The following is a 23,052-nucleotide window of genomic DNA, read 5'->3' as shown; positions in this document are numbered from 1 at the left end:
CTGAGACAGAGTGGGCAGGAGCTCCGAGGCAGGACTGTGTCTGCATAATGAGCTGCTGTTTTTATTATGGGGCTGGAGTGGTTCTGAGAAGCAGGTAAATGTCAGTGGGCCTATCTACAGGGACATTATTCCTTAATAAAACTCTAATGTTTGCAAAGGAAAAATAAATTTGGCAAATAATTTTCCTGACAATTAGTCTCAACAATATAAAAAAAGAGTTTCAGTCAATATTGGCTAGTTATTCTCTACAGTAGGAGCCTCAAAATTCTGGGTGTTGTTTATTGGAATATTCATATGATATTGGTAAAATGGGTAAACCCTCTGTGGCAGGATTTATGAGAAGGATCGTTAAACAGTTTTTAGACCTATGCCTTGGCATGGACAAAACAATAATAAAAACATTACAATTAAAACAATATAAAAGAACAAGCACTACAATTTCATTGATTTGTATTGTATGAAGACAGGCAGCGGTAGAAAAAGTACCCAATTGTCATACTTGAGTAAAAGTATTGATACCTTAATAGAAAGAAACTCAAGTAAAAGTGAAAGTCAGCCAGTAAAATACTACTTGAGTATAAGTCTAAAAGTATTTGGTTTTAAAGTATCAAAAGTAAATGTAATTGCTCAAATATACTTAAGTATGAAAATGTGAAAGTAAAAGTATAAATCATTTAAAATTCCTTATATTAAGCAAAGCAAACCCCACCATTTACTTGTTTTTAAAATGTATGGATAGCCAGGGGCACACAACCCAAAAATCTAAGCAAATCAAATGTAATTTGTCACATGCGCTGAATACAACCTTACAGTGAAATGCTTACTTACAAGCCCATAACCAACAATGCAGTTTTTAGAAAAATAAGTGTTAAGTAAAAAATAGATAATAAGTGTTAAGTAAAAAAACAACTGATAATTAAAGAGCAGCAGTAAAATAACAGTAGCGAGGCTATATACACGGGGTACCGGTACAGAGTCAATGTGCGGGGGCACAGGTTAGTCGAAGTAATTTCAGTAATATGTACATGTAGGTAGAGTTAAAGTGATTATGCATAGATAATAAACAGCGAGTAGCAAAAGCGTAAAAGAGGTGGGGGGGGGGGGAATAAATGCAAATAGTCTGGGTAGGCATTTGATTAGCTGTTCAGGAGTCTTATGTCTTGGAGGTAGAAACTGTTAAGAAGCCTTTTGGACCTAGACTTGACGCTCCGGTACCGCTTGCCGTGCGGTAGCAGAGGGAACAGTCTGTGACTAGGGTGGCTGGAGTCTTTGACAATTTTAAGGGCCTTCCTCTGACATCGCCTGATATAGAGGAACTGGATGGCAGGAAGCTTGGCCCCTTCCAGTGATGTACTGGGCCGTACGCTCTACCCTCTGTAGTGCCTTGCGGTCGGAGGCCGAGCAGTTGCTCTACCAGGCAGTGATGCAACCAGTCAGGATGCTCTTGATGGTGAAGCTGTATAACTTTTTGAGGATCTGAGGACCCATACCAAATATTTTCAGTCCCATCAGGGGGAATAGATTTTGTCGTGCCCTCTTCACGACGATCTTGGTGTGTTTAGACCATAATAGTTTGTTGGTGATGTGGACACCAAGGAACTTGAAGCTCTCAACCTGCTCCACTACAACCACGTCAATGAGAATGGGGGTGTGCTCGGTCCTCCTTTTCCTGTAGTCAACAATCATCTCCTTTTACTTGATCACGTTGAGGGAGAGGTTGTTATCCTGGCACCACACGGTCAGGTCTCTGACCACCTCCCTATAGGCTGTCTCATCGTTGTCGGTGATCAGGCCTACCACTATTGTGTTGTCTGCAAACTTAATGATGGTGTTGGAGTCATGCCTGGCCATGCAGTCATGAGTGAACACGGAGTACAGGAGGAGACTGAGCATGCACCCCTGAGGGGCCTCAGTGTTGGCAGATCAGCGTGGCAGATGTGTTGTTACCTACCCTTACCACATGGGTGCGGCCCAGGATCCAGTTGCAGAGGGAGGTGTTTAGTACCAGGGTCCTTAACTTAGTGATGAGCTTTGAGGGCACTATGGTGTTGACCGCTGAGCTGTAGTCAATGAATAGCATTCTCACATAGGTTTTCCTTTTGTCCAGGTGGGAAAGGGCAGTGTGGAGTGCAATAGAGATTCCATCATCTGAAGATCTGTTGGGACAATATGCAAACTGGAGTGGGTCTAGGGTTTCTGAGATAATGGTGTTGATGTGAGCCATGACCAGCCTTTCAAATCACTTCATGGCTACAAATGTGAGTGCTACAGGTCCGTAGTAATTTAGACAGGTTACCTTAGTGTTCTCGGGCACAGGGACTATGGTGCTCTGCTTGAAACTTGTTTGTATTACAGACTCAGTCAGGGACAAGTTGAAAATGTCAGTGAAGACACTTGCCAGTTGGTCAGCGCATGCTCGGAGTACATGTCCTGGTAATCCGTCTGGCCCTGCAGCCTTTTGAATGTTGACCTATTTAAAGGTCTTACTCACATCGACTATGGAGAGCGTGATCACACAGTCGTCCGGAACAGCTGATACTCTCAGCTTCAGTGTTGCTTGTCTCGAAGCGAGCATAGAAGTAATTTTGTCACGCCTACTCCCGCTCCTCCTCTCTGGCACTCAAGGGCGCATTGGACTCACCTGGACTCCATTATCTTGTTGATTGCCCCTCCTATATCTGTCTGTTCCTCGGTTAGATCCTTGTGTCAGCATTATTGTCGTTTTGTTTTCCCCTGTCCAGACGCTGTCCGTATTCTGTTCCTGTCTGTTACATTAAGTGTTCACTCCCTGTACTTGCTTCTCATCTCCAGCGTCTGTCCTTACAAATTGAGCTTGTCTGGTAGGCTTGTGTCACTGGGCAACTCGCGGCTGTGCTTCCCTTTGTAGTCTGTAATAGTTTGCAAGCCCTGCCACATCCGACGAACGTCAGAGCCTGTGTAGTACGATTCAATCTTAGTCCTGTATTGATGCTTTGCCTGTTTGATGGTTCGTCGGAGGGCATAGCGGGATCTCTTATAAGCTTCTGGGTTAGAGTCCCGCTCCTTGAAAGCGGTAGCTCTACCTTTTAGCTCGGTGCGGATGTTACCTGTGTTCCATGGCTTCTGGTTGGGGTATGCACGTACAGTCACTGTAAGGATGTGGTCATCGATGCACTTATTGATGAAGCCAGGGACTGATGTGGTGTACTCCTCAATTCCATCGGAAGAATCCCGGAATATATTCCAGTCTGTGCTAGCAAAACAGTCCTGTAGCTTAGCATCTGCATCATCTGACCACCTCTTTATTGATCGAGTCACTGGTGTTTCCTGCTTTAGTTTTTGCTTGTAAGCAGGAATCAGGAGGATAGAATTACGGTCAGATTTGCCAAATGGAGGGCGAGGGACAGCTTTGTACGCGTCTCTGTGTGTGGAGTAAAGGTGGTCTAGAGTTTTTTCCCCTCTGGTTGCACATTTAACATCCTGGTAGAAATGAGGTAAAACGGATTTAAGTTTCCCTGCATTAAAGTCCCGGCCACTAGGAGCACCGCCTCTGGATGAGTGTTTTCGTGTTTGCTTATGGCCGTATACAGCTCATTGTGTGCGGTCTTAGTGCCAGCATTGGTTTGTGGTGGTAAATAGACAGCTACGAAGAATATAGATGAAAACTCTCTTGGTACATAGTGTGGTCTACAGCTTATCATGAGATTTATTTTTTATTTAACCTTTATTTTTAACTAGGCAAGTCAGTTAAGAACAAATTCTTATTTACAATGACGGCATACCCCGGCCAAACCCTAACCCGGACGACTCTGGGCCAATTGTGCACTGCCCTATGGACTCCCAGTCACGGCTGGTTGTGATACAGCCTGGAATCGAACCAGGGTCTGTAGTGACGCCTCTAGCACTGAGATGCAGTGCCTTAGACCGCTGCTCCATTCGGGAGCCCAGATACTCTACCTCATGCGAGCAAAACCTTGAGACTTCCTTACTATTAGATTTCGTGCACCAGCTGTTGTTTACAAATATACACAGACCGACACCTCTCATCTTACCGGAGAGCTGTATGTTATTCATGTCGTCGTTCAGCCACAACTCGGTGAAACATAAGATATTACAGTTTTGAATGTCCAGTTGGTAGGAATATTCGTGATCGTAGTTCGTCTATTTTGTTAAATTCAAATCAAATTTTATTGTCACATACACATGGTTAGCAGATGTTAATGCGAGTGTAGCGAAATGCTTGTGCTTCTAGTTCCGACAATGCAGTAATGACCAACGAGTAATCTAACCTAACAATTCACAACAACTACCTTATACAGTGTAAAACTACCTTATACAGTGTAAAGTGTAAAGGGATGAAGAATATGTACATGTAAATATATGAATGAGTGATGGCCGAACGGCATAGGCAAGATGCAGTAGATGGTATAGAGTACAGTATATACATACAGTGGGGCAAAAAAGTATTTAGTCAGCCACCAATTGTGCAAGGTCTCCCACTTAAAAAGATGAGAGAGGCCTGTAATTTTCATCATAGGTACATTTCAACTATGACAGACAAAATGAGAAAAAAAAATCCAGAAAATCACATAGTAGGATTTTTAATGAATTTATTTGCAAATTATGGTGGAAAATAAGTATTTGGTCACCTACAAACAAGCAAGATTTCTAACAGTCTGGTGGCCTTGAGAAAGAAGCTGTTTTTCAGTCTCTCGGTCCCTGCTTTGATGCACCTGTACTGACCTCGCCTTCTGGATGATAGCGGGGTGAACAGGCAGTGGCTCGGTTGGTTGTTGTCCTTGATGATCTTTATGGCCTTCCTGTGACATCGGGTGGTGTAGGTGTCCTGGAGGGCAGGTAGTTTGCCCATGGTGATGCGTTGTGCAGACCTCACTACCCTATGGAGAGCCTTACGGTTGTGGGCGGAGCAGTTGCGTACCATGATGTGTACGCCGAGGAACTTAAAACTTACTACCCTCTCCACTACTGTCCCGTCGATGTGGATAGGGGGGTCCTCCCTCTGCTGTTTCCTGAAGTCCACGATCATCTCCTTTGTTTTGTTGACGTTGAGTGTGAGGTTATTTTCCTGCCACCACACTCCGAGGGCCCTCACCTCCTCCCTGTAGGCCGTCTCATCGTTGTTGGTAATCAAGCCTAACACTGTTGTGTCGTCTACAAACTTGATGATTGAGTTGGAGGCGTGCATGGCCACCAGTCGTGGGTGAACAGGGAGTACAGGACAGGGCTCAGAACGCACCCTTGTGGGGCCCCAGTGTTGAGGATCAGCGGGGCGGAGATATTGTTACCTACCCTCACCACCTGGGGGCGGCCCGTCAGGAAGTCCAGTACCCAGTTGCACACAGCTTGATGACGAGTTTGGAGGGTACTATGGTGTTAATTGCTGAGCTGTAGTCGATGAACAGTATTCTCACATAGGTATTCCTCTTGTCCAGATGGGTTAGGGCAGTGTGCAGTGTGGTTGCGATTGCGTCGTCTGTGGACCTATTGGGGCGGTAAGCAAATTGGAGTGGGTCTAGGGTGTCAGGTAGGGTGGAGGTGATATGGTCCTTGACTCGTCTCTCCAAGCACTTCATGATGACGGAAGTGAGTGCTACGGGGCGGTAGTCATTTAGCTCAGTTACCTTAGCTTTCTTGGGAACAGGAACAATGGTGGCCCTCTTGAAGCATGTGGGAACAGCAGACTGGGATAAGGATTGATTGAATATGTCCGTAAACACACCATCCAGCTGGTCTGCGCATGCTCTGAGGACGCGGCTGGGGATGCCATCTGGGCCTGCAGTCTTGCGAGGGTTAACACGTTTAAATGTTTTACTCACGTCGGCTGCAGTGAAGGAGAGTCCGCAGGTTTTGGTAGCGGGCCGTGTCAGTGGCACTGTATTGTCCTCAAAGCGGGCAAAAAGTGGTTCAGTCTGCCTGGGAGCAAGACATCCTGGTCCGCGACGGGGCTGATTTTCTTTTTGTAATTCGTGATTGACTGTAGACCCTGCCACATACCTCTCGTGTCTGAGCCGTTGAATTGCGACTCTACTTTGTCTCTATACTGACGCTTAGCTTGTTTGATTGCCTTGCGGAGGGAATAGCTACACTGTTTGTATTCGGTCATGTTTCCGGTCACCTTGCCCTGATTAAAAGCAGTGGTTCGCGCTTTCAGTTTCGCGCGGATGCTGCCATCAATCCACGGTTTCTGGTTTGGGAACGTTTTAATAGTCGCAGTGGGTACGACATCGCCGATGCACTTGCTAATAAACTCGCTCACCGAATCAGCGTATTCGTCAATGTTGTTGTTTGACGCAATGCGGAACGTATCCCAGTCCACGTGATCGAAGCAATCAGATTGGTCGGACCAGCGTTGAACAGACCTGAGCGCGGGAGCTTCCTGTTTTAGTTTATGTCTGTAGGCGGGGAGCAACAAAATTAAGTCGTGGTCAGCTTTTCCGAAAGGAGGGCGGGGGAGGGCCTTATATGTGTCGCGGAAGTTAGAATAACAATGATCCAGGGTAGCACAATTTGCCAGCCCTGGTAGCACAATCGATATGCTGATAGAATTTAGGGAGTCTTGTTTTCAGATTAGCCTTGTTAAAATCCCCAGCTACAATGAATGCAGCCTCAGGATATGTGGTTTCCAGTTTACATAGAGTCAAATGAAGTTCGTTCAGGGCCATCGATGTGTCTGCTTGGGGGGGAATATATGCGGCTGTGATTATAATCGAGGAGAATTCTCTTGGTAGATAATGAGGTCGACATTTGATTGTGAGGAATTCTAAGTCAGGTGAACAGAAGGACTTGAGTTCCTGTATGTTGTTATGATTACACCACGTCTCGTTAATCATAAGGCATACCCCCCGCCCCTCTTCTTACCAGAAAGATGCTTGTTTCTGTCGGCGCGATGCGTGAAGAAACCAGCTGGCTGTACCGACTCCGATAGCGTGTCTCGAGTGAGCCATGTTTCCGTGAAGCAAAGAACGTTACAGTCTCTTATGTCTCTCTGGAATGCTACCCTTGCTCGGATATCGTCTACCTTGTTGTCAAGAGACTGGACATTGGCGAGTAGTATGCTCGGGAGCGGTGCACGATGTGCCCGTCTCTGGAGCCTGACCAGAAGACCGCTTCACCTGCCCCTCGGCTGCCCAAACGACCGCGTCGTTGTTTTGGTTCGCCGGCTGGGATCCGATCCATTGTCCTGGGTGGTGCGCAAAACAGAGGAACCGCTTCGGGAAAGTCGTATTCCTGGTCGTAATGATGGTGAGTTGACATTGCTCTTATATCCAATAGTTCCTCCCGACTGTATGTAATAAAACCAAAGATTACCTGGGGTAACAATGTAAGAAATAACACGTAAAAAAACTAAATACTGCATAGTTTCCTAGGAACGCGAAGTGAGGCGGCCATCTCTGTCGGCGCCGGAGACCGGAGATTATCCACTGGATTGTACGTTGGCTAATAGGACTGATCGCAGAGGCAGATTACCCACTCGCCGTCGGATCCTTACAAGGCACCCCAACCTACGTCCCCGATATCTCTATCTATTTCTCATGCAAATCACAGTGATTTGGGCCTTGTCGGGTGTCTGAAGTAAATCCTTTGTGTCCGACTCGTTAAAGAAAAAATCTTTGTCCAGGACGAGGTGAGTAATCACTGTCCTGATATCTAGAAGCTCTTTTCGGTCCCAAGAGACAGTGGCAGAAACATTGTGTACAAAATAAGTTACAAATAACGCGAAAAAACACACACAATAGCACAATTGGTTAGGAGACTGTAAAACGGCAGCCATCTCCTCCGGCGCCATTATAATCTTTTGGTTGTCACGGAAAATGTATGGAGTAAAAAGTACAATATTTTCTTTAGGAATGTAGTTAAGTAAAAGTAAAATTATAAAAATATAAATAGTAAAGTACAGATACGCCAAAAACGTCTTAAGTAGTACTATACACCACTGGAGACAGGGCAACAGCAGAACTGAAGATTCACAGGGTATTCCGGAGCACACGGTGTTAATGAATTGGGATATTGAGGCTGAAAGGGAGACTCAATGGAGGGAGGGAGGCAGAGGAGAGTGAGAAGGGGTGGAAGGCTGGCTTAAGGGTGTTTCCATGGTAGGATTGCCCAGGAATCCTAATTCTAGTGCCAGATGGAGGGAAACCCTCATCAAATACAAGGGAGCATCAACGCCAGCCCAGAGGCTGCACTAGGCCCTAAAGACAGTCTGCTCAACCTCAACAGATCTGAGGGAGCCACTGATCTTCTTCAAAATGACAAAAAAAATATAAACCAAAAAGGGAGTTATGTAGAATTCTAGGCAAGGTAAATATTTTGAATTTCACATACATAAATCAATAGCAATCCCCTAGTTCCTAGCTAGAAGAGATTAGGAGAAATCAAGAGATGTAGAAAGAGATATAGCAAAGCTCTCACACAATCACTTCTTGTTTTGAAAAAAAATCTCACACTGCTGTATTGTATAACAGTGGGGCTTAAGACCCCACCCAACCCACCTAGAATTCCTCTCCTCACAGGTGGAACAATGGCAACGGATTCCCCTCTGTTCTGAGTGACTCACCGAGCGATACAATTAGATGTGTTCACATTGCACAACCTTGTCCCAAACCGTACCTCAAGTTACTTTTCTAAAGCAAATCAAGGACATTGCTGTTAGTAAACCCTAAGCGTCAACATCTCGGAGCAGTCCCTCGCTCCCTCCTTCCTAACTGAGAGGGCTTAGAGAGAGGATAGGAAACAAATACAGAACTGTGAGGGACAGCAAAGCAGCACACACAGCCTATAGTGCATTTGTGATCCATTCCTGTGCTGAACAGGCAATGGAAACTTCTGCAAATGTAAATCTGCTGTGTTAAAAATACAGCGCATTAATGTGCACCACATGTGGCACTCTGGCAGGATGGGGGATATTTTGACGGCGGGGGAAGAGCAGGGAGGAAGGAGGGAGGGAGTAGTCCTGAGGTTTCTCCAACCCAGAGAGAGAGGAAGGGAGTTGGAGCACGCACACACACACACTTGAGTAGACACACACACAAGCGTGCAAGCACACACGCGCGCGCACACACACACACACACTTGTGTAGACACATGCACACATACCCATGCACACTAACCCACATACAGCTACATCTGCACTGCGTTAGCTCCTGCTCCATCTCCAGCTCCTACCTTGGGCTTTCTCCATGAACACCACCTTGGAGTCGTGTTGGAAGTTGTGTCCGCTGAGGAGCATCCTCTCTCCTCCAGCAGCAGGGCACGTCTCCAAGGTCTGCTTATCCACCAAGGGCAGCTCCTGGGCTGATCTCTGGGCTGTAGGAGGGGGGACAAACACTATCCTCACGAAAGAGTCAATACAAACCCATTCCCCATGCAGCCCCGAGCATCCAGACCAAGTCATTTTCACAAGCTTGACAACTCTTAAAAGAATCATCACAACTAGCAATGCCATGAGCCATTAGCTCTCGAGACATAGGGTTCCTCTGACCTGAGGGTGAGGGCATGGATCCATTTCGTATTTGTTATTGTATCGTTTTCTCAAATTATTGTTTTTGCAAATAATTTCTTGGCATCATGATCATACTTGGCCATCACCTCCTGGTTAACTTCAACCGCCTTGAAGTGTGTTATATTCCTTAATAAAAGTCTAATGTTGGCAAATGAAAAAAAAATCTGGCAAAGAACCTTTCCGACAATTATTCTCGACAATAGAAAAAGAGAGTCTCAGTCAATAACAGTTTTGTGGCAGTGTATCAGCGACCGACAATGGTCTATTCTTAAGAGCTGAGATCATGGTTTAACCACATTTCTCATTTACCTCATAGCACTTGATCATAGCACTCGTGGTGTGATTCTCAGCCATAAACCCATGAGATTACCCGATCTGCTCAGATTTATATTGAGTTCTTTCAAGGTCAATGGTGCTTATCACCAAAGTCAAAATGATCTGCCACGTTAAACCATTTCCTCCCTGTATAAGACATTGCACAATTGGAAAAATTGTTCACGTGAAAGACTCTTCGTAGCATGGATGTCAGCCCCAAAAAAGGCATCCATACATTTTAAAGCAGGCCTGATAGTGAAGGTGTACTCACAGCACTCTATGGGGTTGGATGCAGCCTGCAGGGACAATGTCCTTCCTGTGGGCTGGTTGATGTGAACCCGGAACACCATCCTCACACGTGTGTTCTTACGCCCGACGTCCGTCTCGCCCTTCCTCAGCTCGATGTCCGAGTTGCGAAGTTTCAGGATGCCGGCGCAGTCAATTCTAGATGAAACAGATAGAGAAGAAACCGAGTTAGACCTCAGAGAGGCTCGTAGCTATCGTCACGTCAGATAGATCCCATCATTATCCCTGTGACACTTACCACATACAGTAAATATCAACACTCAGCTAATTAAGGTATGGTTTAAGAGTTTCTCTCCAGCGCACAAAGGGATTTCACCGTAGAGTAGATCAATAGATTCATCAGACAACGGGATTTCAGCGGAGGATTATCATCCGTATACTCAATGGACGGTTTACTCAGCGACCACTGCTTTCAGGTTGTTCCAAACCCCTCCAGCAACCCAAACAGCTGTGAATGTTAATAGTTTCATAAATAGCTTTTTAATGGACCAAAAGAGAACACCCATGGGATGTTGATCCAATGTTGGTCCCTCTATGGCTCTCCCAGCCAGCCCATTGGCTGTAATTATGCTTTTTACACAGTCTCCGAGCATTCATCAGACACTTTATAAATGTCTAATTTCTCACCCCCCTCTCTCCTGTTTATGCCCTGCACTCACTTTTAACATTTCAGACTTTTTGGCGTTAGCTTTTACAAACAAATGTTCGTTTTTCCATGGCAGTACTCCTCGGTGCTACATTCCTTATAATGTAGTTAATGTCAACTTTTACACTAACTGAACACTCCCGAAAGTTCTTTGTCAATCACTGGGGGCTGCTCCGCTGGTGAGGCAATCAGGTGTTGAGGCTAAGGACCCCAGCTGTTCAGCTCTCCCTCCGCCTACAGCCAGACGGCTTGGGGTGTGATGAGTGAACAAAGCACAGGCTGAGGCTACTGAGGTGTCTCTAGTCTCTATAAAACGCCTGAAAAGAAGGGTTGCATCCCAAATGGCACCTATTCCCTATATAGTGCACTACTTTTGACCAGAGCCTATGGGGAATAGGGTGCCATTTCGGACACAGACGCAGTCTCAGTCAACTGTGCCAAGGGTTCAACTCAATGCCAATCTCAGGAGGAAAAATGTTTCTCCATTGAACCCCATGCAGCCCATGTTAAGAGTGTTTGGCTTTTGGAGTGTAGTCGGTCATTGGTAACAAAAGCATTGAATTTATCGCTAATCGAGTCAAATGAAGTTGTCAGCATTGGTGCCCAAATAATACTGAAAGACTTGTCACGTGTTCAAGTTGATTAAAACTTTACCATAATTGATGACATGCTATTACTGGTAACTTCCCAGATCACAATGAATTAATCCTTGTGATATATTATTTTACTTGTATAAAATATAGGAAGTCACATGGGAATATACTTCAAAATGTATAAACCCCTTGCTTACACAAACATCACATTTCAGGCTCCCGAGTGGCGCAGCGGTCTAAGGCACTGCATCTCAGTGCTAGAGGCGTCACTACAGACCTGGTTCGATTCCAGGTTGTATCACAACTGGCGTGATTGGGAGTCCCATAGGGCGGCGCACAATTGGCCCAGCGTCGTCCGGGTTAGGGTTTGGCCGGGGTAGGCCGTCATTGTAAATAAGAATTTGTTCTTAACTGACTTGCCTAGTTAAATAAATCAAATAAGATCACTTTAAGGTGTGTTCTCCAGAAAGACTACTGAAACCAAACACTGAAGTGAAAATGGTTCTATACGTTTAAGTGTTACATCCATTAAAATGCAGTAGAACTGCTACTGCCTAGACAGACCCCAGTTAGCAGCATTGAGGTTCCCCCTGTAATATGAACTCCAGGGATTATTATACCGTGTAATGGGAAACCCATCCATCTGTACAGAGGGGTGATCCAGTCCACACAAACTCAGACAGACACACTCAAGCTGGTGCTGATCAGCCGTCATGGACATAACTCTACAGATGTTCACTCATCATTTGAGTTGCTCGAGGAGGAGCATAAACATCTGACTGACTGATAGGCACAACAAAAAAGACAGACACAGAGGCGAATAAATACAAGCACACTCACACACTACTCACATGGCGCGCATTTTGTTCTCGGGCAGGAGTGGAATCTCCAGCACCTTGGTGTTGGACTGCAGGACCTCGTGGCTGGGAGTGGAGACGGTCTTGCCGGTGATGCGGTGGACCTGGTAGAAGGCATGGGGCCGCAGGAGACGGTCGTCTGCCGTACCAATGAACAGCTGCAGGGTCAGCGGCTCACTCTCCATGTAGCCTTGGAGCTGGAGGGAGAAGACATAGAGATTCAATTCCATTAAATTGTATTAAATGAATCACTTATTGCCAATCAACAATGGTTAATAGGAATTTGTTTTACAATGTTAATAGATAAGAAACAACTTATGTCTGGTATCTAGCATCCCCCCACACACACACAACTCTTGACAACTTGTTTAAAAAAAACAGGGATACCTTTCAAACACATATCCAAGGCCAACAACCCATACACGTATTTCCTCCATTAATGTCAGTCCGTGTCAGTACTGATAGGCTGCGACACAGCATGATATTACAGTAGCTCTGTCCCCAGCGTTCCGCTGGCTGCCCAAGAGCCAGTTACCCATCTGAGACAAATGTCCCTGTGATTTCACAGGGTCGTTTACCCTGCTGACAGAACTAAGCCCGGGTTACAGTGAACTAAAGGTTAGGGTTGTCTCCAAAATGGCATCCTATTCCCTATTTAGTGCACTTCTTTTCAAAAGTAGTGCAGTGGGCCCTGGTAAAAAAATAGTGCACTATAGAGGGAATAGGGGGCCATTTGGGACGAAACACATGTCACTTACACATGCTCTCATTGACCAAGGTCAGGGATAGATTTTTGTAGCGGTGGAAGGAGTTAACTTTTTTATCAGCGAGACAATCACATCATTATTTAATTGGACAGGATTCAGAACGGCTGTGGTACAAAACGGTTCTTAAAGAATCCCAGACCTCCAGAGGTGTTGCTTGACCGCCACCCAGAAAGCCGAGCAAAGGCACGGAGCCTGATACCCACTCTGAAACCTGATAATAGAGACTACAACCGACACAGAGTGTGGAGCTATGCATGTTATCTGTACGCTATGACAGTGGAGGCATTAGCAGAGAAAACTTAGCATGGGTGGGGGGGTCAGACTGACGTAGTAAAAAAAAGAAGAAGCAAAGGCAGCAAAGCCATTGAGTTACGATAGTTTACTTTATGCATTAACTTAAAAAGGAGTTTACCATACCATTTTTTACATTTTATTTACATTTATTTAAACAGGGAATCCTATTGAGATCAATTCGTCTTTTTCAAGGGCGCTCTGCACACAATCATACAACGCAACAAAAGCATACACTATTTACAAGCAATTTAAGAGGGGTAGGCCAATCTAAATTTTAAAAAACCAAAACGACTAATTCAGATGACATAACAGGTTTAAAACACTCAGAAATAGGACCAACAACGCTCCGCTAGTGCAGGGGGGTGGCGGGGGGGGGGGGGGTAAATTCCCACAACAGATGAATGTGTATTTTGGCTTATGGCCACATCTACAACCAAAAGCTCAATTGTTTGGGGGATAGTGATATTTAGAGTACATGATGCCACAAGAGTTGATTGCAAGCCAAAAACGCTTGCAAGCCAAAGAACACCATCCCAAGCACGGGGGTGGCAGCATCATGTTGTGGGGGTGCTTTGCTGCAGGCTGGACTGGTGCACTTCACAAAATAGATGGCGTCATGAGGATGGAAAATTATGTGGATATATTGAAGCAACATCTCAAGACATCAGTCAGGAAGTTAAAGCTTGGTCGCAAATGGGTCTTCCAAATGGACAATGACCCCAAGCATACTTCCAAAGTTGTGGCAAAATGGCTTAAGGACAACAAAGTCAATGTATTGGAGTGGCCATCACAAAGCCCTGACCTCAATCCTATAGAAAATGTGTGGGCATAACTGAACAAGCGTGTGCAAGCAAGGAGGCCTACCAACCTGACTCAGTTACACCAGCTCTGTCAGGAGGAATGGGCCAAAATTCACCCAACTTATTGTGGGAAGCTTGTGGAAGGCTACCCAAAATGTTTGACCCAAGTTAAACAATTTAAAGGCAATGCTACCAAATACTAATTGAGTGTATATGTAAACTTCTGACCCACTGGGAACATGATGAAAGAAATAAAAGCTGAAATAAATAATTCTCTCTACTATTATTCTGACATTTCACATTCTTAAAATAAAGTGGTGATCCTAACTGACCTAAGACAGGGAATTTTTACTAGGATTAAATGTCAGGAACTGTGAAAAACTGAGTTAAATGTATTTGGCTAAGGTGTATGTAAACTTCCGACTTCAACTGTATATAGTCACCCCTCCCCCTTTTTTCAGTCTGTCACACCTGAAGATGTTGTAATCAGCAATGTCAATGTTCTTATTTCGGATCGAGTCAATTATCCAAGTCTCTGTGAGAACCAAAATATCTGGGCTCGTGTTCACGCACCAAGAAATATCAAGAAGGTCCATCTTTGACATCAAACTTGATATGTAACAGCCCAAGCCCTCTTCGTGATTTGAAATCCATATTTATGGTATTTGAAGTATTAGCACTGGATGAGCTTACCACAGTGGGCTTCCCATTGGGCGAACAGTAACAGAGCTAACACAAGATTACTACTGACAATACCCCTGGGAATATGGTAGCAGTACGATGACAACACTGTGAAATAGTGGGGAATAGAAAGAATTACCTGAGCAGGGGTTGCGCTGTCATTAACTCAATGTTTTATAAGAGCCTCCTCGATGTTGGACAAGATAACTTTCCCCCCGTTCCTATTTGGATGCTAGACATCCCTCTTGTTAAACTGGAGCCTCTCCCAAAAGTAGTCAAAATTGTCAATGTACTCCAAATCCATTGGTAACTGTAGAATGTAAGCCAGTACCGTAGCCAGAGGAGACGACTAGTGTTCCATTCCGTGACCTATTGTTGGTAGACAGTTCTCTGTCTCCTTTAGCCTATCTGTAAGCCCTATAAAGTCATCTTTGAATTCCTTTGTGAAGATTGATGTTGTTTGTACCAACATGAATGACTACTGTGTAAGCATTTGGGTGCTTTTCCATCACAGCGGGGACCTGGGGATGTCTGTCACGAGCACGGGCTCCAGGGAAGCAGTGGTCCCTTGCTTCCGCGACTACCACATCCCTAACTATGGAGCTCCCTGTAACAATCACCACTGGAGGACGCTTGTTTCGGCACAGGCAGTGCCGCCCTACTCCCCTCTCTAGATCGTATTATCATCTACTAGAGGAATGTCAAGACTGGCCGCTCATGGCACCAGAAAGAGATTAAAAAGGGAGAGAGGGACGAGGGCAACAGGGGCACCCTCTCTCTCTCTTTCTCTCCACCCCTCCAGCTGACTTCACAGTCCTATCGTGCTTTTGAAAATATGGTTCACATGACCTCAAATTTCGTTTTCTTGAACACATAAAAAAATCCTTATAATTTAAAATAACATGGTTACATGACGTTCATAGTTAAGATTAAGAAAATCAACATTTAGCTAATGAAAAATGAATCTATCAGTGGTTTACAGTATTATCTCTGGCCAGTTTTAGATATTTTCACTCACTTTATTTGACATCACTTAATGATGTTTGCCATTAAAAGACCCCACAGACTTGAGTATGGGGTATTCCCTCGGACCCAGCTATGAAAGCTAAGCCTAAAACCTAGAACATACAGTCCTTTAGGAGAGCATAACTCAGTCTGCCATCTGTATAATGGCGCGTGTGGTCTGCAGCAGCAGCAGCTGTGGCATTAGAAAAGAACAGAAAACACCAGGCTTAGCTGTGCTCGACATGGAGGGAACCAGTGACTTCGAAAACAAACTCTGTACAGTTTGGGCAAGGTTTGACTCAGAGGAAGAGCAAGAGAGAAGGGCCAGTCAGCCAGTGTCCACAGCTCCACAGCCCACAGTGTACCATGTAATCAGGAAGCTAGGGAGAGATTGAGTGGTCTTAGGCTCCCTCTAACATCTCTATCAGGCTGCCAGAAACGTGTGTGGTTTGAGCCCGGCCTGGACGCCTCCACAGGACGCCACTGTTGATGATGTCAGCATTACAAACGGGAACTTTCCTAAACAAAGGGAAGCCTGTGTGTTTGGTCGGAAGCTGGTGGAGGGAGGGAAGGAAGAGGAGGGGAGGGAGGTGGAGGTTTTGAAAGAGCACACTATTTCATGATGAGAGTAACCCAGAGCCCATGTCATTAAATCATTAGCACCTAATCACAGAGAAAAACATGCTACCCAGTACGGATGTGAATTGTGACGTTTAGACACACTGGACCATACAACACGCTTAGCTAGCTACGTTCTCAGGTTACCATTCAGCCCCACTGTAGCCTTCCTGGTTAGAATCCCAGGTTGGTCGCAAACTTTGTGGTGTTACCACACGAGGATATGTGAGAGGTTCAACCGTCCAGGTACTATTCAACACATGTAAACGTTGCCTGTTGAAACCTCGGAGGGCTCACTTTCTCTTCTCAACGTAGACACTGTGGTTTATTCAGAGGTTGAAGTCTAGTCAGTGATGTGGTACAATGATTGGGAAGACCGGCCTTGTAGTCCAAGAATTACAATTACTCAATACTTCTTCTGAGTTGACCACCAGAGTTGACCACTGTGGTTTAAGCTCATGACGAAGCTTTTACTGGCCACACTACCTCGCTTTGCGACTGTCTGTCTGCACTTCAGACGTAATGGAAAAGTTTGAGTCACCCTCGTCTGGACAGGAACTGACTGAGCGGACTGGTCTGTCCTAATAGCATACCTATGGTATTTCATTCAGAACTATTACGTCTTTCAAATAACATCATGGACGTGTAATGATAAAACACATAACCACTAATCTATTTAAGCGCTGGTGATATAAATAGATTGGAAAGAACGTGATCGGAGAAATACAGTGAGCTCCAAAAGTATTGGGACAGTGACAATTTAAGTTGGCTCTGTACTCCAGCACTTTGGATTTTAAAGTTACAAACGCACAAATATCATACCCCCCCCCCAAAAAAATGCTAACCCCTGTTATTGTAATGGTGAGAGGTTAGCATGTCTTGGGGGTATGATATAAAATGCTAACCCCTGTTATTGTAATGGTGAGAGGTTAGAATGTCTTGGGGGTATGATATAAAATGCTAACCCCTGTTATTGTAATGGTGAGAGGTTAGCATGTCTTGGGGGTATGATATTTGTGCTTCTGTAACTTTCTCACTCATCATTATTCACGATTCATTCAGGATTATCCCTAATCATGGTAGCATCCACATTAATGTAGAAGTGTTAAGAAACATATTCTATTCTTATTTACAATAAAAGTGACTCCAAAGGGACACAATACATTATTTACCATTCATTTCTATTGGGCACAAAATCATCTGAAACACAACCAAAACAAACAGCAAATGCACAAAACCGTATGTACTTTCCCAATACTTTTGGAGCTCACTCAGGTCGGAGAAAGTGGTAAGCCGAGAAGTGATGCGGCTAATAGTATTACATCCAGACAAGTCTATATTAGAGTACGGTATGTTAGTATAAGGAGGATAGCAGACCTGCACCACAGGGTGTCCTCCTGCCAGAGCCTTGACTGCCCCTCTGCTCCCTTCGGTCTCATAGTGGGCACGGTGGTGAGATTTGGGCTGCACCTCGATCTGCAGGCTGTACGGCCCCGAGCTGGATGGCAGCTGCCAGTCAAGGGCTGGTAGAGATGGGCTAAGGTGGAGAGAGTATATGTCAAGTTTGCAGTGTAACAAGACACAACTGCAGATTGTCAATGCTTTGCTTGTATATTTCGGAGTTGACCTTACTTTGACCTCAAAAACTTTCCGTTGTCAGGAGCTGTCAAACTTATAAGGAATATTCTTTCAGTCAGTCAAAGTCTTGCTTCAGCTTACCTGACATATTGCTTTGGCTTAGACCATGAGTATGGGTGCTGTGGCACACCCAGGAATCCCCCACAGTAGTTCTCCTTCTTAAAGGGCAGGCGGGAGAAGGGGTACTCATCCTGACAGAGCTCCCCAGCGCTGAGCTCCTCTCCTCCAGGCTCTACCTTCAGGCAGACTGCCCCAGGCTCCAAGCTGGTCTTCCGGGCCTTCAGAGGGATGCCCTCCCCCAGGTCTGCCACACCGTCTGTGGTCAGAGCGTTGATGGCTGCAACTATGGCTGAGTTGGTGTACTGGTTGGTGTTGTTAGGCATCCAGGACTCACCTGTGACGCTGAGGCGTGGGGAGGTGTGAGGGGACGGCCCGGGGGAGTGGTTAGGGGAGTAGGGGTACTTGGAGGTTGTGGTTCCGTTGAAGCTGTATTTCCTCTTTCCACCACAAGGGGAGTTGGGCCTGGAGCCCTGCTGGCCCATCCAGCTGTCGTCCGTGACACTGGTGCCGGGGGAGGTGGAGGGGGAGTGCCGGGGGGAGCCCGCATTGGCGCAAGCATCACCCGGAAGGGCGAGAGAGGAGGAGCCCCTGGGCGAGACGCAGGGCGACTGCCAGGGCGAGTTCTGGGGTGAGTTTTCGTAGTTGTAGGAGAAGCCCGACTCATAGGACGAGGCCTCGGAGTGACAGCTGCGTGACGACACACTGCTGGCCGGGCTGAGGCAGCTGGGGTCACGGTAGCCATCTGCATTGGGCAACGTCAGGGTCACGATGGAGTTGACCCGTTTAGCCACAGTAAGGTTGTTGCTCTCTTCAACCTTGTCCTCAGGAAACTGCCCGTAGGCTGTGATCTCAATACGAGGGCTCTCGAGGGCTGGCGCCCCATTTGGACGGATGCCAGGGGAGGAGTAGTAACCCACTGTCCTCATGTTGTTGTGGGCGCCGTAGCTGGGAGGCTGGCTGATGGACACTGAGATGGTGGGGCCAGACTGGAGACTGTGGTATTGGGAAGGCATGCAGGGGTTGCCCTGGGAGAGACTGACGTTGGGGGTGTGGCTGTATGCATCTGAAAAGCAAATACATGGAATGAGTCAGAATTATGGTCCATACACACTCTCATTGGATCACACACTGAAACACATACTGTAGTTGCCAGTTAATTACAAAGAAAGCTGCTGCGATGGTGTTGCTCATGACGGAGAGTAAACTGCATCGACACGCTGGCGCAGAAAGTAAACATGTTCCTGTATTCAAATAAGAGCAAAACCAGAGAACTCAAAACTAAATGGGTTTCCCCAACCACAGAAATAAAACTACCACCAACACACCATCCCTGAAAGACACAACCTACACAAAATAACTAAGGTGAGAAGTATACAAGTAAGTGGCAAAAATATTTACACAAAAAATAACCAAAGCTGTAATTTATTTATTTATTTATTTAACCCTTATTTTATTAGGTAAGTTGACTGAGAACGCACTGTCATTTACAGCAGTGACCTGGGGAATAGTTACAGGTGAGAAGAGGGGGGATGAATAAGCCAATAGGAAAGCAGATGTAGACTAGATCTTTTTTCCAATTTCACATTGCCTCTGGTTTTATATACCACAGCAATCTAAACATTGAACCAAACACTATACTTTTTGCCGGCTAGTTTATTTTCAAAAGCTATAGGAAAATGTATCACCTGTGCGTACCACATGGCTAATTTGTTTGCATGACTAAAGGTGCGAGCTCAACCCAACAGGGGAGCCTCATGATGCCAGCCAAGATGCCAGCTCCCTCACTAGGTATTAGGGCATAAGAGACAGACTGACTACCCATGTGGCACAGACAGAAGAGAATAGGGAAGGGGTGGTTAAGGGTACAGGGACCTGAGTAATCTTACTACAGTCAGCTCTTAAGACTAGTCCAGTCTCAGGCAGTACGCAGTCGCCAGAGCTCCTGTCTGCTGTGAATTAAGAAACATAATCACCACCATAAAGACATGACATCCCTGCACCACCGTATACGACTCCCACCACATAATCACAATGTAATAGCCTTGACATCACAGTGGTGTCACAGCATTGCTATGTCTCTATGCAACTTCTCCATGGATTGCAGAAGATGCCACTTTACCGATGAGAACCACTGGTTGTCATGTGTATGTTCTCTGATTCAAGTGTAGTAAATCTAGACGTGCACACTGAAACACTGCACAGTTGGTGCAAAGGTATCTTCAAATGGGGTCTGTTTACTCATGCAAGAAGAGCCATTGAGGCATGGATTACCAATTTGAGTAAACCCTCCTGAATGTGAGTTTTGGTGCCACCACTGCCACTCCCGCCACTCCCTACTCACAGGAGAGGCACCTCATAATGTCATGTAGACGTCATAATGATGTGTTTCAGGTTCATCGTTCCTTATGGCGATCTCAACATATTTCTTATTTCAACACATACTATGTTAGTAGGTACTTTAAATAAACCTTTTGCTGAAACCAAATATTTCTTTCAAAATGGAAGTAGCTACCATGAATAAGATAACAATGACGTAGCCTATCCTAGAATCACCTCATTATTCAGTACGCTGCATTACATTGTCATACCTGTGTAATAGTAGGCTATCTAAACAGAGAGTAAACCCATTGACTGACACCTGAGGAGAAAGTGCGCCACTAGACAAGACAGGCAGCTATCCAATATGCAGAAGCATCTGTTCAAATGTCGATTGAATGACCGTTTACGAATGCTATATTACTCTTACACACAGTCTGACATTCAGACGTAACAGTAACAGCCTACTCACCCTCTTCAGCAGATTTCATTTTTTCTTTCAGACAAGGTAACGGAATGTCTGAAATCGAACTTTTGTCTGCGTAATCCAATATCCATAAAACGGCGCTTTACCCCTCCAATGATGATGGCGATGCTCGCTCGCTATATTCTAACAAACCTCGAAACTATAGAAAATGTCCTTAATGAAATATAATAAATACATGTAGATTAATTAAAAAGTGACTCGAAGAAAAATACAAATCGTATCTGCAGAGTGAAAAACTTTTGGATACAATTGAATAGCGCAAAGAAATCAAAACGCTGAGTCGGAAATTCAGTTTATGATTGAAAGTAAAAATTATTTTAGTGCCTGATTTGAAATATCGGACTTGATTTTGTGAAAAGGAATCCTAGCTGGTATTGGTCTGTGTGAAGCACTGCTTCGTTGCAAAGAGCTCCTCAGCACTTATAAACCTGGGGATCACCTCCGGCGGGAGCGCACCGCCCCTCGAACAGTGACGCATCTCCACGTCTGACCAACCAACAGACGCGTTGAATTGAGATTCTCCCCACTCTCTGGGGTTTCCAGCTGCTTTCAGACGTGGTTGACTAGTTGGGCTGGCAGTGTACAGTTGCAGTTCAGAGAGAGATGCAGGCTAGTGGAAAATGTTATGCAATATTTAGATGTAAAGATAATGAGAATATCAGATAATGGATATGCCATTGTCCAGTGCCACAGCTGCATCAGCTTTAAAAATCTTGTTGACATTAATCTATTCTCTAATATATGAATAAGCAGTTGCAGGAAACACATCTACATCAAATAAATCGACCCTGTCCTTTCCATATACTTGATTTTGTGTCCATGAGAATATCATATACCTATTTACAAGCTTGTCTCTTGGGAGTGCTCTAAAAACAGTGGGCAGGACCAACATTAAACTTTAATATGGCGATACCCTTGTTAACTAATATTTTCAATGCTTGTATTATTTTCACTCCCCCAGATACCTGGGTCATTCGAAACCCTCCCTGCTCCTAGTCATAATTCATCCAGCAGCGTTCCATCTCTTCCTTCTGGCATCATACACAACGTCTGAGCAGTCATTCATGCCTCATGGTATGATGGAGTGTGACATTCTACAGAAGGAATGTTCTTAATCAAGATTTACAAGCAGCTTAATCTTGGTGAATGTTTTACATTAAACCATTGCCATGTTCACCCTGATACAGACATTCATCACATGGCAGCAGGCAGATGCTCGTCTGTTCAGTTAAAGAGCTGCATTAAAGAGCCCGGTCTGCTTACCTCCTCCAGAGGAAGGAATACAGCGCAGTGTGAGGACCAGCTGAACCAAACATGCATGAGCTTGGCTTGGCTCTGATCTGAAGCTAGATAAATATGGCTGCTGCTGTATCTTCAAACATCATACAGGAGATGACTTCCTTCTGATCTTCTTATGGATGTTGCTGAACTTGCAAGACCAAATCATCACTTTCCCACTTCCTTTGACTGAACAACTAAGTGCATATCTGCTGGGCAAGAAACCCATAATTATCTGTAGTTACAAACAGTATAAGGGATGTATAAAGTTAGTGCCATACCCAGTAATATGGCATTTGGAATCTTCAACCTTTTTTCTTATTTCCATAGAGAACTATCTATGGTGGTGTACTGTACACTTATCCAACCTCATAATGCAACTTCATAATGCAGTCAGCTATCGTTGGCAGGTCTGGACATCTCAGGGCTTTGGGAACTGCTTCTGTGACAACACACAACATGAGTCACATGTCTATCACATGGTGACTCTCAAAGAGTCTGCCCATCTCTGTCAGTGGGAATCTCTGCAAAACAGTGGAATGTAATCAGCTGCTGCGTACAATGTGTAGGCCTTCGGACAAGAGGAATACCTATGTAAGAATGCTGTTCATCGACTACAGCTCAGCATTTAACACCATAGTACCCTCCAAACTTGCCATTAAGCTCGAGACCCCGCCCTGTGCAATTGGGTCCTGGACTCTCTGACGGGCCGCCCACAAGTGGTGAAGGTAGGAAACAACATCTCCACCTCGCTGATCCTCAACACTGGGGCTCCACAAGGGTGCTTTCTCAGCCCTCTCCTGTACTCCCTGTTCACCCACGACTGCGTGGCCATGCACTCTTCCAACTCAATCATCAAGTTTGCAGATGACACAACAGTGGTAGGCTT

The 23,052-nt window shown here is 45.2% G+C and overlaps 1 protein-coding gene across 1 annotated transcript in view; it reads right to left on the bottom strand.

Annotated features, from left to right (window-relative positions):
* LOC120022776 (nuclear factor of activated T-cells, cytoplasmic 1-like) overlaps positions 1 to 20,889 on the bottom strand; it is a 61,023-nt gene extending 40,134 nt beyond the window's left edge. Inside the window, exons 1-6 of the mRNA XM_038966771.1 lie at positions 20,871 to 20,889; positions 18,104 to 19,145; positions 17,762 to 17,921; positions 12,214 to 12,416; positions 10,089 to 10,261; positions 9,166 to 9,306 (exon numbers count right to left, since the gene is read on the bottom strand). Of these exons, the coding sequence (XP_038822699.1) occupies positions 9,166 to 9,306; positions 10,089 to 10,261; positions 12,214 to 12,416; positions 17,762 to 17,921; positions 18,104 to 19,145; positions 20,871 to 20,889 (1,738 nt within the window). The remainder of the gene's footprint in view (positions 1 to 9,165; positions 9,307 to 10,088; positions 10,262 to 12,213; positions 12,417 to 17,761; positions 17,922 to 18,103; positions 19,146 to 20,870) is intronic.
* Between the last annotated feature and the right edge of the window lie 2,163 nt (positions 20,890 to 23,052).

The sequence above is a fragment of the Salvelinus namaycush genome, chromosome 27, assembly GCF_016432855.1.
Source record: "Salvelinus namaycush isolate Seneca chromosome 27, SaNama_1.0, whole genome shotgun sequence".
NCBI classification, from domain to species: domain Eukaryota; kingdom Metazoa; phylum Chordata; class Actinopteri; order Salmoniformes; family Salmonidae; genus Salvelinus; species Salvelinus namaycush.
Note: the sequence above shows the minus strand (reverse complement) of the source record. Positions and strands in the feature narration are given on the sequence as shown.